The 14,821-nt window shown below is 64.2% G+C and overlaps 1 protein-coding gene across 1 annotated transcript in view; it reads left to right on the top strand.

Moving 5' to 3' along the window:
• Positions 1–14,593, top strand: part of FLNC (filamin C) — a 29,374-nt gene extending 14,781 nt beyond the window's left edge. Inside the window, exons 23-47 of the mRNA XM_054294097.1 lie at positions 98–260; positions 941–1,101; positions 1,702–1,869; positions 2,330–2,453; positions 2,544–2,700; positions 3,021–3,210; positions 3,788–3,811; positions 3,908–4,155; positions 4,781–4,868; positions 4,953–5,093; positions 5,297–5,425; positions 5,553–5,726; positions 6,308–6,469; positions 6,805–7,008; positions 7,687–7,839; positions 7,931–8,053; positions 8,824–9,084; positions 10,481–10,750; positions 11,160–11,297; positions 11,594–11,709; positions 12,127–12,256; positions 12,822–12,998; positions 13,195–13,413; positions 13,899–14,108; positions 14,406–14,593. Of these exons, the coding sequence (XP_054150072.1) occupies positions 98–260; positions 941–1,101; positions 1,702–1,869; positions 2,330–2,453; positions 2,544–2,700; positions 3,021–3,210; positions 3,788–3,811; positions 3,908–4,155; positions 4,781–4,868; positions 4,953–5,093; positions 5,297–5,425; positions 5,553–5,726; positions 6,308–6,469; positions 6,805–7,008; positions 7,687–7,839; positions 7,931–8,053; positions 8,824–9,084; positions 10,481–10,750; positions 11,160–11,297; positions 11,594–11,709; positions 12,127–12,256; positions 12,822–12,998; positions 13,195–13,413; positions 13,899–14,108; positions 14,406–14,593 (4,118 nt within the window). The remainder of the gene's footprint in view (positions 1–97; positions 261–940; positions 1,102–1,701; positions 1,870–2,329; positions 2,454–2,543; positions 2,701–3,020; positions 3,211–3,787; positions 3,812–3,907; positions 4,156–4,780; positions 4,869–4,952; positions 5,094–5,296; positions 5,426–5,552; positions 5,727–6,307; positions 6,470–6,804; positions 7,009–7,686; positions 7,840–7,930; positions 8,054–8,823; positions 9,085–10,480; positions 10,751–11,159; positions 11,298–11,593; positions 11,710–12,126; positions 12,257–12,821; positions 12,999–13,194; positions 13,414–13,898; positions 14,109–14,405) is intronic.
• Positions 14,594–14,821: the final 228 nt, after the last annotated feature.

The following is a 14,821-nucleotide window of genomic DNA, read 5'->3' as shown; positions in this document are numbered from 1 at the left end:
AAACCCCACCGAGGGACCCCCAAACTCCCCTGTGAATCCCTACCACAGAGGCCCCTCGTGCCCCTCCATGGCAGTGTGTGATGTATCCCTGTCGCAGGGCTGCACCTGGTGGAGGTGACATACGACGACGTGGCAGTCCCCAAGAGCCCGTTCCGTGTGGGGGTGGCCGAGGGCTGCGACCCCACCCGCGTTCGGGCGCACGGCCCCGGCCTGGAGGGCGGCGTGGTGGGCACGGCCAACCACTTCACCGTGGAGACCAGGTGGGCACCGACCCCACCTCAACCCAGCCCTGCTCCCAAAGGCCCAACCCCTGCCCTACAAATGCCCTGCCCGAGCCGTGTTCCACCCCATGGACCCCTCATGCTGTCTCTGTTGGGGGGTTTGGGGTGGGCAGGGCTCCCTGCTTCAGTGTGCAGACCAGGTGGGCACCAGCCCTGAGTCCCTCCGTTCCCACACCCATGGACTCCTCCCCCAGAGATGTCACCTCCATGCCAGGCCACCATCTCCATTGCCTGTCGTGGAAGTGCCACCACTATCCTCTTGCACCTGTGCCCTTCATGTGCATGTCCCACCTCTATCCCACACCCCCAGCCTGCCACCTCCATCCCATGCCACCACTCTGGCATCTTCATGTTCTGCCACAGAGGTCCCACACCACCTCTTGCATCCTCTACCACCACATCCTTTTCCATGGATGTGCCACCTCCATCCCATGTCACCAAACAGGCATCTCCCCCCCCGCTATGAAAGTGCCCTCTCCATCCCATGTCACCAGGATATCATCTCTGTCCCCTTGCCATGGAGGTGCCACCTCTGCCAGGGAGGTGGCACGTCCCTCCCCCTGCCATGGAGGTGGCACCTCCATCTCCCCACCATGGCAGTTGCTCCCCCTGGCCCCGCCGTGTCCGTGTCACCTCTCTGAGCGGTGGCATGTCCCCAGGGGCGCGGGCACCGGGGGGCTGGGCCTGGCCATCGAGGGTCCCTCAGAGGCGAAGATGTCCTGCAAGGACAACAAGGATGGGAGCTGCGCCGTGGAGTACGTCCCCTTCACGCCTGGTGACTACGACGTCAACATCACCTTCGGCGGCCACCCCATCCCAGGTGCGGGCACCACGGGGACGGGGCTGGGGGACACGTCCTCACTGTCATCTCTCGGGCACAGGGCTTCTCTGTGGTCACCCACCCACGGTGGCCCCGCAGCCAAGCTGTCCCCTGCCTGTGCTGTCCCCACGGCTTTGGTACCCCCGTGGCCACACTGACCGATGGCCATGTTGTCCTCATGGCTCCCATTGACCCCATGGCCACACTGACCTTATGACACACTGACCCCACAAAGTGTCCATGACATAATGGACACGCCAACTGTATGGCCACGCTGTCCCTGTGCCCCTGTTGAGCTCATGGCCATGTTGACCTTGTCCCTATACTGCCCCCATCCCCACACTGCCCCCATCCCCACACTGCCCCCACACTGACCCCACACTCACACTGCCCCCATCCCCACACTGCCCCCATTCCCACACTGACCCCATCCCCACACCGACCCCACACTCACGCCGACCCCACACTCACGCTGACCCCACACTCATGCTGCCCCCATCCCCACACTGCCCCCACACTCCCATTGGCATTGCCACACTGCCCCCATCCCCAGCTCCCCCATGGCGCCTCCCTCATGCCCTGACCCCTCTGTGCACACAGGGAGCCCATTCCGGGTGCGGGTGCGGGATGCTGTGGACGCCTCCAAGGTGACGTGCTCGGGGCCAGGGCTGGGCCCCAGTGTCCGTGCCCGGCTGCCCCAGAGCTTCACCGTGGACGTCAGTGCCGCAGGACGTGCCGCCCTTGAGGTGACGCTGCTGGGGCCCACTGGTACGTGGGGACATGGGGGGCTGGGGGCCTGTGTCTCGTGGGGTGTCCTGGCCTTGGGGGTGTCCTGCCTCTTGTCCTACTCTGTAGGATGTCCTGGCCCTTGGACCCTTGGATCCCATGGTCTGTGGAGAGTCCTGCCCCTGGGGTGCCCTGACTCCTGGGTTGTCTGGCACCATGGATGCCCTGTTTCAAAGGGTGCCCAGCCTCACGGTGTCCCCTGTTATATAGGGTGTCCTACCTGTGGACGTCCTGCTCCATAGAGTGTCCTACCCCATAGGACATCCAGCCCCATGGATGTCCTTCTTCATAGGGTGTGGTGTCCAACTCCATGGGGTGTCCTCCTCATGGACGCTCAGATCCACCCAGGGAGGTTGTGCCCTACATGCTGCTCTATGTCCTCCTGTCCCACACATCTCCCTGCCTCACGTGTCCCCACCCCACACGTCCCACTGCCCCACAGGGCTGCCGGAGCCAGTGGAGATCCGAGACAACGGCGATGGCACCCACAAGGTCACCTACACGCCGGCCACCGATGGGCCCTACACCGTGTCCGTCAAGTACGGGGGGCAGGAAGTGCCACGCAGGTGAGACCCCGCCCTGGGTGGGCACAGGGGGACAGGATCCCCACACAGCCTGGAGATCCTGGCGCCCCTCTGACTCCCTGCCTCCTCCAGCCCCTTCAAGGTGACGGCGCTGCCCACCCACGATGCCAGCAAGGTGCGGGCGAGCGGCCCCGGGCTGAGCCCGGGCGGCATCCCCGCCAGCCTGCCTGTGGAATTCACCATCGACGCCCGTGACGCCGGCGAGGGGCTGCTCACGGTCCAGATCCTGGTCAGTATGTGAGGGGGAGACGTGGGGGACTGTGAGGGTTGTGGGGGGCACGCTGGGGATGGACTGCTCACAGTCCAGATCCTGGTCAGTGCAGGGGGGGTGATGGGTGCTGAGCCCCCCATGGTGCCCTTTCCCCACACCCCGGGGTGCTGAGCCCCAGAGGGTGCCCTTTCCCCACACCCCGGGGTGCTGAGCCCCCCATGGTGCCCTTTCCCCACACCCCGGGGTGCTGAGCCCCACAGGGTGCCCTTTCCCCACACCCCGGGGTGCTGAGCCCCACAGGGTGCCCCCAGCACGGGCACTGATGGGGCTGCCTGCAGGACCCCGAGGGACAGCCCAAGAAAGCCTCAATCCGGGACAACGGGGACGGCACCTACACGGTGTCCTACGTGCCTGACGTGCCGGGGCGCTACACCAGCACTGTCAAGTACGGGGGCGACGAGATCCCCGCATCGCCCTTCCGCGTCCTGGCCGTGCCCTCTGGCGATGCCAGCAAGTGCCTCGTCACAGGTGGGGCTGCCCCCCAGTGTCCTTATGCTGACCTGTGTCATCCCCTTGCTGGCCTCTGGCATCCCCTTGCTGACGCACAGCATCCCCTCACTGCCCCACGATGTCCCCTCGCTGCCCCAGCACACCCCTCCCTGCCCCACAGCGTCCCTCCTGCCCCACAGCATCCCCTCCTGCCCCACAACACCCATATGCTGACCCACAGTGTCCCCCTGCTGTCCCACAACATCCATATACTGACCCACAGTGCCCCCCTGCTGCCCCACAGCACCCACCCCAGACACCCCTGCCTTACCCCCACCACCCCGTGGCTGCCCCCCAGCACACACCCTGCCCCACTGCTGCCTCCCAGCACACACCCTGGCCCACTGCTGCCCCCCAGCACACCCCCTGCCCCACTGCTGCCCCCCAGCACCCCTGCCACCGCCCCAGACCTGCCCCGCGGCGCAGTGGGGATGAATGGGTGCCCCCAGGACAGGATGTGCCGGCCCCCCCGGAGCCCCCCGGCCCCCTCGGCGCCCCCGGTCCCCCAACCAGCCCCCCAACCCCTTCTCACCGCTCTCCCTGGTCTTTCTTGCAGTATCCATTGGGGGCCATGGACTGGGTAAGTGGTGCCAGGGGGCAGTTGGGGGGCTGGGAGGAGGCACTTGGGGGGTAGGTTTGGAGCCCCCCCGTGGCCCTGACCCCACCTTCCCTGCAGGTGCCTGCCTGGGCCCCACGATCCAGATCGGGGAGGAGACGGTGATCACGGTGGACGCAAAGGCTGCGGGACAGGGCAAGGTCACCTGCAAGGTGTCAACACCTGACGGTGCCGAGCTGGACGTGGATGTGGTGGAAAACCACGACGGCACTTTTGACATCTTCTACACCGCACCTGAGCCCGGCAAATACGTCATCACCATCCGCTTTGGCGGGGAGCACGTCCCCAACAGCCCCTTCCATGTCATGGTGAGTGGGGCACATCCCCAACAGCCCCTTCCATGTCGTGTTGAGTAGGGCATGTCCCCAACAGCCCCTGCCATGTCATGGTGAGTGGGGCACTGCATTTTGAACACCAGGGTGAAATCTTGGTGGGGTTGGGAAATGGTGGAGCCAAGGGGCAAAGAGTTGAGGGCACAACGGACAGCATGGGACAGACTTTGAGCACCAGGGTAACACCATGGTGGGGTTGGAACATTGTGGTAGGCATCAACAGACAGAGGACTGGGGCCATGGTCAACACCAAGGGACAGAGAGTTGAGTCAGTCAGCGTGGAGCTGCAAGAGCACAATGGGCACTGCAGGGTTGGGTGACCATGATGGGAGTTATGGAACTGGGGGACCATAGAGGGGCAGTGTTGGAACAATGGTGACCATCATGGAGCTGAGAGTTGGGAGACCATGGTGGGCACTGTGGGGCCAGGGCTGTGGTGTTGGGAGTTAGGGTCGTGGTGGACACCATGGGGTTTGGAGGTCATGAGGATCATCACAGGGCTGGGAGCCCACCTTGGGCATTCTCATGTCCCCTCTATGGCCACCCTGGGGCTGGGAGCCCATCATGAGGTTCTCACCTTCCCTCTCTGCCCCTTGATCAGGCCACGGAGGAGCCCCCAGCCACCACCGAGAACCTCCGGCCCTTCAACCTCGTCATCCCCTTCACGGTGCAGAAGGGTGAGATCACAGGTACAGCACTGGGTTGTGGGGATCAGGAGCACCCCTTCAGGCACCAGCCCCCTCTTGGTGCCCCTACTGACAGAATACCCCCAGGTGAGGTGCGGATGCCCTCGGGGAAGACAGCGCGGCCCAGCATCACCGACAACAAGGACGGGACGGTGACAGTGCACTATGCCCCCTCTGAGAAGGGGCTGCACGAGATGGACATTCGCTACGATGGCAACCACATCCCTGGTGAGCTGCTGGGGGGCACTGGGGGGCACTGGGAGGTGTCTGAGGAAAGTGGATGCAACTATGCCTTGGCTGGGCTCCTGTGGGGCAGGCACGCACCACGGTGTGGAATGTCCCTGTGGAATGTCTCTGTGGGGTCCATGGTTGGTCACCCTTGTGTTGGGGTGTCCCCATGGGTCTCTGACCATTGTCCCTTGTGTCCCCAGGGAGTCCCCTCCAGTTCTACGTGGATGCCATCAACCCACGCCACGTCAGTGCCTATGGGCCTGGGCTGAGCCATGGGATGGTCAACAAGCCGTGCACATTCACCATTGTCACCAAGGATGCTGGCGAGGGTGAGTGATGGCCAAGGGGGGCTGGGAGGTCATGGGGACCCCCCAATGCCATCAGGAGGGACTGGAGAGCACTGCTGCCTCCTGACACCCCTTGTCCAGTGCCTTCTGACAATGCCTGTGTCTCCAGGTGGGCTGTCGCTCGCGGTGGAAGGTCCCTCCAAGGCGGAGATCACCTGCCAGGACAACAAGGACGGGACATGCACCGTGTCCTACCTGCCCACAGCCCCAGGCGACTACAGCATCATCGTGCGCTTTGATGACAAACACATCCCGGGCAGCCCCTTCACTGCCAAGATCACTGGTGAGACAGGCTGGGGGCACTGTGCACACTGGGGGCTGGGGCAGTTCTGGGGGCTCTTGGCAGCTCCACGTGGCCATGGGGGCACCTGGTTGGCCATGGAGACATCTATGGAGTCATGGCCATGAGGGCACCTGCGAGGCTGTGGGAGCACTTGTATGGCCATGGGGGCACCTGTGGGTCGCAAAGACCATGACATGGTCATGGGGACACCTGTGGGGTAATGGGCACACTTGCCATTGGGACAGCTGTGGTGTCTCTTGTCCATCCCTGGCCACCAGGATCCCCCCTCCCATGGCCTTGGGGACACTGTGAAACCTTGGAGTTCCCAAACCATGGCCATGGGGGTGTCACAGAGCTTTGAGGACCCCATCACAAGGCCATGTAGACCTTGTGGGGACTCTATCCATGGCCTTGAGGATGCTATTCACATGGCTTTGGATGACCCCTGATTCTGAGGACCCTCTCCATATGTCCACTGGGACCTTGTGGGGGCTTTGGGAACATCATTGCACCACCCCTGGGATCATATTCATCTTGTCGTTCACCTTGGGCTGATGTCCCTGCTGATGGTGTCTCTGCAGGGGATGACTCCATGCGCACGTCCCAGCTCAATGTGGGCACCTCAACAGATGTGTCCCTGAAGATCGCAGAGACGGACCTGAGCCTGCTGGCAGCCACCATCCGTGCACCCTCGGGCAACGAGGAGCCATGCCTGCTCAAGAGGCTGCCCAACCGCCACATCGGTGTGCAGGGACACGGGGACACCATGGGGACACCACGGGGACACAGGGACATGCAGATGTAGCACAGGAGAACTGGCACATGGGCACATGAGAGGAGGATGTGGGACCTGGGAACTTGTTGGGACAGGGAACAGTGGGGCTAGGGCGTCACAGGGATGGGTGGCCTTGTGGCATTGGGTCAGCAGGGGGTTGGTGGTGATAGTCAGGGAACTTGGATGGTGGGCCAGGGGCTGGTGGCGGTGGCCCGGGGCTGGTGGTGGTGGCTAGGGGATGGGGATGGTACATGTGTGGTGGCCATGTCTAGTGGTGGTGTGTGACCGCTGTGTCCTCCCCAGGCATCTCATTCACGCCCAAGGAGGTGGGCGAGCACGTGGTGAGCGTGCGGAAGAGCGGGCAGCACGTCACCAACAGCCCCTTCAAGATCCTGGTGGGACAGTCAGAGATAGGTGATGCTGGACGGGTCAAGGTGTGGGGCCAGGGGCTTCTGGAGGGCCACACCTTTGAGGTGGCTGAGTTCATCGTGGACACACGCAGCGCTGGTGAGGACATGGTGGGGGATGGCCATGGAGCAGGGGTAGCCATGGCCAAGGGCAGGATGGAGTGATGGCCATGACCATGAGTAGGCTGTGGCCATCCAAGGATGAGGTGGTGGCCATGGTTATTGCTGGGGTGTACTAAGGCCACGTGTGATGGTGGCCAAAGCTACATGTGGCCAGGAAGGGATGGTGGCGATGGTCATGGCCAAGGCCAGATGGTCCCTGTGGCTGGGGCTGGATGGTGGCTGTGGTGGCCATGTGGCCATAGCCAGGATTATTTGAGGAGCATGGCCATGCTACAGCTGTGGCCAGCACAGGATCAGGTGGTGACTATGCTGTGACCGTCATCTAAATGGGACGGTGACCATGGTGGTGGCATGACCAATGCCCAGGTGAAATGTGGCTAAGGCCATGCCATGGCTGTGGACAACAGGATGGGCTGGTGGCCATGATTATGGGCATGGTTTGATGGTGGCCAGGATGGAGTGGTGGCCATGTCCATGGTGCAGCCAAGAGGGTGATGCTGTGGTGACCATGGCATGGCCGTGGCCAGGACAGGGGTGATGACTGGGATTGGGTGGTGACCATGGACAATTTGGGTTTGTGGCTGTGGTGTGACCATGACCAGGACAGGGACAGTCTCCATGGGACACTGCTGATCGCGTCCCCATGTCCACCCAGGTTACGGCGGGCTGGGCCTGTCCATTGAGGGCCCCAGCAAGGTGGACATTAACTGTGAGGACATGGAGGATGGCACCTGCAAAGTCACCTACTGCCCCACCGAGCCCGGCAACTACATCATCAACATCAAGTTTGCTGACAAACATGTCCCAGGTGGGGCTGGGGGACACATGGGGGACAGAGGGCGGTGGTGGGGAGGGGTGCTAGGAGCCCAGGGGGTGACGGAGGTAACTGTGTCCCACAGGGAGCCCCTTCACGGTGAAGGTGACGGGTGAGGGGCGCATGAAGGAGAGCATCACGCGCCGGCGGCAGGCGCCCTCCATCGCCACTGTTGGCAGCACCTGCGACCTCAACCTCAAGATCCCAGGTACGGTTGGCCTTCCTCCTCCTTTTCCTCCTCCTCCTTCTCCTCCTCCTACCCCCTGTTCCTCCCACTCTCCCTCCTTCTCCTCCTCCTTCTCCTCCTCTTTTCCTCCTCTTCCTTCTCCTCTTCTCATCTTCCATCCCCCATTATCCTCCTCTTCAATGCTCCATCATCCTCCTCTCTTCCTCCTCTTCTTCTCCCTTCTCCATCCTAATCTTCTTCCTCCTCCTGTTCTGTGGGCCAGAGGGATGGAGACACATCTCAGCCGCTCCAGCTCTGATTTCTCCTTGCTTCCTCTTTCTCTCCCCTCCGTGCGTCTGTGTCCATGTCTGTGTCCCTCTGTGTGCCTGTGCCTGCGTCCTTGCATCCCACTGTGCGTGCCACCCTGCACGGATACCTCCATCCACATGTCTGTGTGTCCATTCACACCTATCCACGTGTCCATCTCTGCCTTCATCCACCCTTGGCTCCACCCCTCCCTGCACCATTCTCTACTTCCAACCCTGTGACCACCCATGTCTCCACCCATCGTGATTCCATCATCCCTGTGTCCATCCTTGTCTCCATCCCTCCGTGTCTCCACTCATCCACGTCTCCTCCCACCACTACATCCATCCCTCTGTCCATTCATCCCCATGTCTGTCCATATCCTCCTGTGTCCCCGTCACCGCTCTGTGCACCCTTCCGTTCCCCGTCCGTGCTCACACCCTGTGGTCCCCACGTGTCCCCACATGTCCGCACTGTCCCTGTGTGTCCCGCGGGGCATCCCCCAGGGAACTGGTTCCAGATGGTGTCGGCGCAGGAGCGGCTGACGCGCACGTTCACGCGCAGCAGCCACACGTACACACGCACGGAGCGCACCGAGATCAGCAAGACGCGCGGCGGCGAGACCACGCGCGAGGTGCACGTGGAGGAATCGACCCGCGTGGGCGGCGCCTTCCCCCGCGCGCCCCCGGAGCCCTTCGGGGCCTTCGGGGCCTTCGGGACCCGCGAGGGCATCGGCGCCTTCGCAGCCCCCGCGCGCGCACACGAGGGTGCGTCCTGCCCCGGGGCGCTCGGGGCGCAGCAAAGTGGGAGTGCCCAGGGGCTGCGTGGGCATGAGGGGCACGGGCACACCTGGGCTGGGCGTGCAGGGCACTGCGCTGTGCTTGCACGAGGGGCGGGTGGGCACGAGGGGAGTGTGAGTGCAGGGAAGCGTGTTTGCACAAGGGCTAGGTGCACCTGAGCATCACTGTGTGTTTGCACAGAGCTGTGCTTGCACAAGGGCTGGGTGTATTGGAGCACCAGTGTGTGCTTGCACAAGGGCTGGGTGCCCTGGAGCATCAGTGTGTGTTTGCACAGAGCTGTGCTTGCACAAGCTGCTTGCACGTGAGGCCCGAGGTGTGTGCCTGCACAAGGGCTGGGTGTGCAGGGAACTGGGCTTGCACTTGCCACGGGAGTGCCCTTGCACACAGCTGTGTGCTCACACAAGGGCCCACCTGTGTGTGCCCAGGACACACCTGGGACAGAGTCCCTGGCACACGCGTGGGGGCTGCTGTGCTGATGGGGGGTGCCCTTCACACGGGATGTGTGCAGAGGTGGGGGCAGCTCTGGCTCTTTGCACACGCAGGTGCACACCTGCTTACGGGGTGTATGTGCTCAGCCTAGAGGGCTGTGGGTGCCCTCGGCACGGGTGTGCAGTCCCTCAAGGGCGTGTGCATGTGTGTGTGTAAATGTGTGTGTGCACGCTGGCAAGTGCACGTGTCCTGTGCATGAGGGGGTGCACTTGCAGGGTGGGGTGCACCCACTGGTCGTGTACGTGGGCTCTGGTGGGTGTTGTGATGTCAGGGCACACTGGTGGCAGGGTGGTGGGATGGCAGTGACAAGGTGCCCTGGTGATGGGGTAGCAGGGCGTCAGTGTGCCAGGGAGCCCTTGGGATGATGGTGAGAAGGTGATGGGGCAATGGGGTGCCCCAGTGCCCTGGTAGCAGAGTGACAGGATGTTGGGGTGACAGGATGACACAGTGCCCTGGTGACAGGATGCAGGGCTTCTGTGGTGCCAGGGTGATGGCTTGATGGGTGACACGGTGCCATGGTGACAGGTGCTGGGGTGCCATAGTGACATGGTGATATGGAAATGGGGTGCAGAGGGGCTGGGGTGCAGGGGTACCTGGCTTACAGGATGATGGAGTGATGTGCTGACGAGGTGCTCTGATGACAGGATGAGTGTGCCATGTAGTGATGGGGTGCTGGGGTGCCAAAGTGGCACAGTGGTGGCATGACAACAATGGGGTGATGTTGGGGTGCCCAGGTGCCCGCAGGGTGACATGGTGTGTGACTGTAGGCGAGGCGTCGGCGCAGGAGCCGGGGTGCCATAGTGGGGTGGTGTTGGGGTGGCCCTGGGGTGCTGCTGTTTTGGGGTGCCCACGGTGACATGGCGCGTGCCCGCAGGCGAGGCGTCGGCGCAGGAGCTGTCGGCGCAGGTGCTGAGCCCGTCGGGGCAGCGGCGCGAGGCCGAGGTGGTGCCGGGGGCCGCGGGGGTGTACAGCGTGCGCTTCGTGCCCCAGGAGACGGGCGCCCACACCGTCAGCGTCAAGTTCCGCGGGCAGCACGTGCCCGGGAGCCCCTTCCAGTTCACCGTGGGGCCGCTGGGCGAGGGCGGCGCCCACAAGGTGCGCGCGGGGGGCACCGGGCTGCAGCGCGCCGTGGCCGGCACGCCAGGTATGGGGGGCTGCCAGCTATGGGGGGTGATATGGGGGGCCGGGGGGCTCGGCGGCAATGGGTGTGTGGATGTGGTGGGGATGTGGGGGCAATGAGGGACGGGTGCTCCTGGGGGATGTGTGTGGGGCCTGGGTGCTGCTGGGGGTGTGGGTGGCTGCGGGGGGCGAGGTGCTATGGGTGCTATGTGTGTGTGGGGTGCTGGTGAAATCTGGGGGCTCTGGGTGCTGTGATGGGGGATTTGGGTACAGCTGGGTGTGGGGGCAATGGGGGGGTGTCATCGGTGCTCTGTGTTCCATGGGTGGGATGTGGGTTCTTTGGGGGGACATGGGGAGGTGGGTGCAGGTCTGTGCTGGCTGTCACCATCCTGGGGTGCCATCGAGGGCCAGGGTGACCCCGGTGGCCCCCCCAGCTGAGTTCAGCATCTGGACGCGTGAGGCGGGCGCGGGGGGCCTCTCCATCGCTGTCGAGGGGCCCAGCAAGGCCGAGATCTCCTTTGAGGACCGCAAGGACGGCTCCTGTGGCGTCTCCTACCTGGTGCAGGAGCCAGGTGAGGGGGGGCTGTACCCCAACACCCCCAACCACCCTAACCACCCCTAACATCCCCCCGGGTGCTCAGCCTGGGGCTGGGGCCACAGGACCCTCATATGAGGAGGAACCCACATGCAAATGTATCCCCAATTAAGGGTATCCCCCCAGGAGGATGTCCCCAAATAAAGGTGTCTCTCTGCTCAGGTGTCCCCATGGGAGGGTGTCTCTGTGCATAGGTGTCCCCACATAACAGTGTTCCCAAGGGAAGGTGTCCCTGTGTGGGGGCTCCCTGCCTGACTGTCCCCTGTCCCCCAGGTGACTACGAGGTGTCCATCAAGTTCAATGAGGAGCACATCCCTGACAGCCCCTTCATTGTCCCTGTCGCCTCCCACTCGGATGATGCCCGCCGCCTCACTGTCACCAGCCTGCAGGTACAGCAGGGGACAGCCCCTGTGGAGCCTTGGGGCACCCCTGGGCTCACGGGCCACAGGAGCCTGTGGGTCCCCAGGTCACCCTTGGGCTGCTCTGAGCCCCTATTGCACTCTTGGGATGCCCACTGTGTGCCACCATTGGGTCTCCTGTGGGCCCTCTGGAGCCACCTCTCCCTCCCTCGTGTCACCCCTAGACCACCTTTATGTCCCCGTGTGCCAGCCTTGGGACACTCTCTGGTGCCAGTCTCGCGTCCCTTGTGTCACACTGCACCCCTGTGTCACCCGTGGGCCCCATGGTGTTCCTCCTGCCCCATTGCCCCCCGCCGTGTCCCCTCATTCCCTGGGGTGTCCCAGCTGGCACCATTCACGATGTCCCCCTGTCCCCCCGTCCCTGATGCCACTGTGGTGTCCCCACAGGAGACAGTGGCAGTGAACCAGCCAGCGTCCTTCGCGGTGCAGCTGAACGGGGCGCGCGGCGTCATTGATGCCAAGGTGCACACGCCTGCAGGGGTGGTGGAGGAGTGCTACGTGTCTGAGCTGGACAGCGGTGAGGGGACACCCTGGGGACACTGCGGGGACACCGGGTCTGCAGATGTGGGGTTGTGGGCACAGGGTGCAGGACACGGGGACATCATGTGATGTGGGGACATGGGGCTTGAGAGCTTAGGAACATGGGGTATGGGGACAGAGTGACACAGGGACACAGGTCATGGTGACATGATGGCATCCCCCAGACTAGTACACACTGGGGTTCTTGTGTGGGGTGTGGAGATACAGGGATGTGGGGACACGGGCCACAGGGGTGTGGGGACGTGTCTGTGTCCCCTGATATGCACTGGGGTTCCTGCTGTGCGAGAACAGGGGTGTGGGGACATGGGGACACAGGGACACGGGAGTGTGGGGACACAGGGACACAGGGGTGTAGGGACATGGGGACACAGGGACACGGGAGTGTGGGGACACAGGGACACGGGAGTGTGGGGACATGGGGACACAGGGACACGGGGGTATGGGGACACGGGCACAGGGACACGGGAGTGTGGGGACACAGGGGCACGGGGGTGTGGGGACACGGGGACACAGGGACACGGTAACATGTCTGTGTCCCCCAGACCGGTACGCGCTGGGGTTCCTGCCGCGGGAGAACGGCGTGCACTCCATCGACCTGCGCTTCAATGGGCGCCACGTGCCCGGGAGCCCCTTCAACATCCGTGTGGGCGAGCAGAGCCAGGCCGGGGACCCCGGGCTCGTCACTGCCTTCGGGCCCGGCCTCGAGGGCGGCCGCACAGGTGACACTGCTGTGGAGACAGGGACGGGGCTGTGCCAGGGGGGTGGGCATAGACACGGCCGTGAAACGGTGATGGGGATGGAGCCACGATGAAGATGTGGCCGTGGCACTGCCATGATGGGAACGTGGCCGTGGGTGGTGACCACAACGGTGTCCTGGTGTCCCCCCATGATGCCATCCCCATGTCCATCTCCCAGGGGTGCCCTCTGAGTTCCTGGTGCAGACAGCCAACGCAGGGGCAGGAGCACTGGCTGTCACCATTGATGGCCCCTCCAAAGTGGAGCTGGACTGTACCGAGGTCCCCGAGGGCCACCGCGTCACCTACACCCCGATGGCCCCTGGCAACTACCTCATCTCCATCAAGTATGGGGGCCCCCACCACATCGTGGGGAGCCCTTTCAAGGCCAAGGTCACTGGTATGAACAGGGGGGACATGGGGCTGGGAGGGGACATGGGTACGTGGGTATTGGGAGGGACATGGGGACAGAGAGGAACACAGAACTGGTGGGGAAACAGGAACAGAGGGGGACATGGGGACACCGGGGCCACATCATGGCCAGCCCCTTCAAGGCCAAGGTCACTGGTACAGATGGGGTGGGAGCAGACATGGGGATGGGGGGCATGGAAAAGGGAGACTGGGGGAGGAGAGCACGGGAGTCCCCCGTGTGGGGTGACAAGGGTCAGTGATGGCCGTGATGGAGAGTTGCAGGAGGGCCACCCTGCAGGACCCCAGGGTGACAGCAGTGGGGGGGGTGCGGGGGGTTAAGTGGTGTAGGAGCCCCAGGATGACACAGTGGGGGTCCCAGGGGGAGGGGGGTTGTCCCTGAAAGATGTGCCCCCGGCACGGTGTGATGGGGGTGTCCCACGGTGGGGGCTGACCGTGTCCCCCCGTGCTCCCCAGGCCCACGGCTGTCGGGCGGGCACAGTCTGCACGAGACCTCGACAGTGCTGGTGGAGCCGGTGGTGAGGGCGGGCTCGCGGGGCCCCCCCGCCTTTGGGGGGGTCACCAAGGCCCCGTCAGACGCCGGGCAGGTGGTGGCCCGGGGGCCAGGGCTGGCAGCCGCCCGTCTCGGCCACAAGAACCACTTCACCGTGGACTGCAGCAAGGCCGGTGAGGGCACCGGGGGGCTGGGAGGGGCCGTGGGGCTGGGAGGGCAGATGGGGCTCAGCAGGCGCTCCTAGGGAGTCCTGTGAGGGCTTGGAGAAGAGGTGAGGGGTCTGTGGGGTGTTCAGGGAATTCTGGGGAGTCTGCAGAAAGGATGGGGGGGTTAAAGGCGGGCCTGGGGGCCCTGGGAGGGCATGGGGTGGGTGAGTGGGGGAGTCGGGTGGAGGGTCTGGGAGGCAGGGGGGAAGCTCAGGGCCACCCTGGGGTCTCGAGCTCAGGGTTCACCCTGCCCGTGTCCCCCAGGCACAAACATGCTGCTGGTGGGGGTGCACGGCCCCAAGGCGCCGTGCGAGGAGGTGCACGTGAAGCACGAGGGGAACCGCGTGTACACGGTGACCTACAGCGTGCGGGAGCGCGGCGAGTACGTGCTGCTGCTGCGCTGGGGCGACCGCGACGTGCCGGGGAGTCCCTTCCGCGTCACGGCGGCCTGAGCGCCCCGTGCGGGGGGCACGGGCTGGCAATAAAGCACTGGGAGAGGAACGGGCTCCGCGTGGTGACTGGGGGCACAGCACATGTGGGGCTGGGGTGGGACTGGGGACATGGCACGTGTGGGGCTGGGTGGGACTGGGGACACGGCAGGTGTGGGGCTGGGGACACAGCACTCATGGTGACTGGGGACATGGTACACGTGGTGACTGGGGCCACAGCACGCGTGGGGC

This window comes from Melozone crissalis, unplaced genomic scaffold (assembly GCF_028551555.1).
Source record: "Melozone crissalis strain CALT ecotype California unplaced genomic scaffold, PUWL_Pcris_2 ptg000208l_1, whole genome shotgun sequence".
Lineage (NCBI taxonomy): Eukaryota > Metazoa > Chordata > Aves > Passeriformes > Passerellidae > Melozone > Melozone crissalis.
The sequence above is the reverse complement of the archived record's forward strand: the minus strand, read 5'-3'. Positions and strand labels throughout refer to the sequence as shown.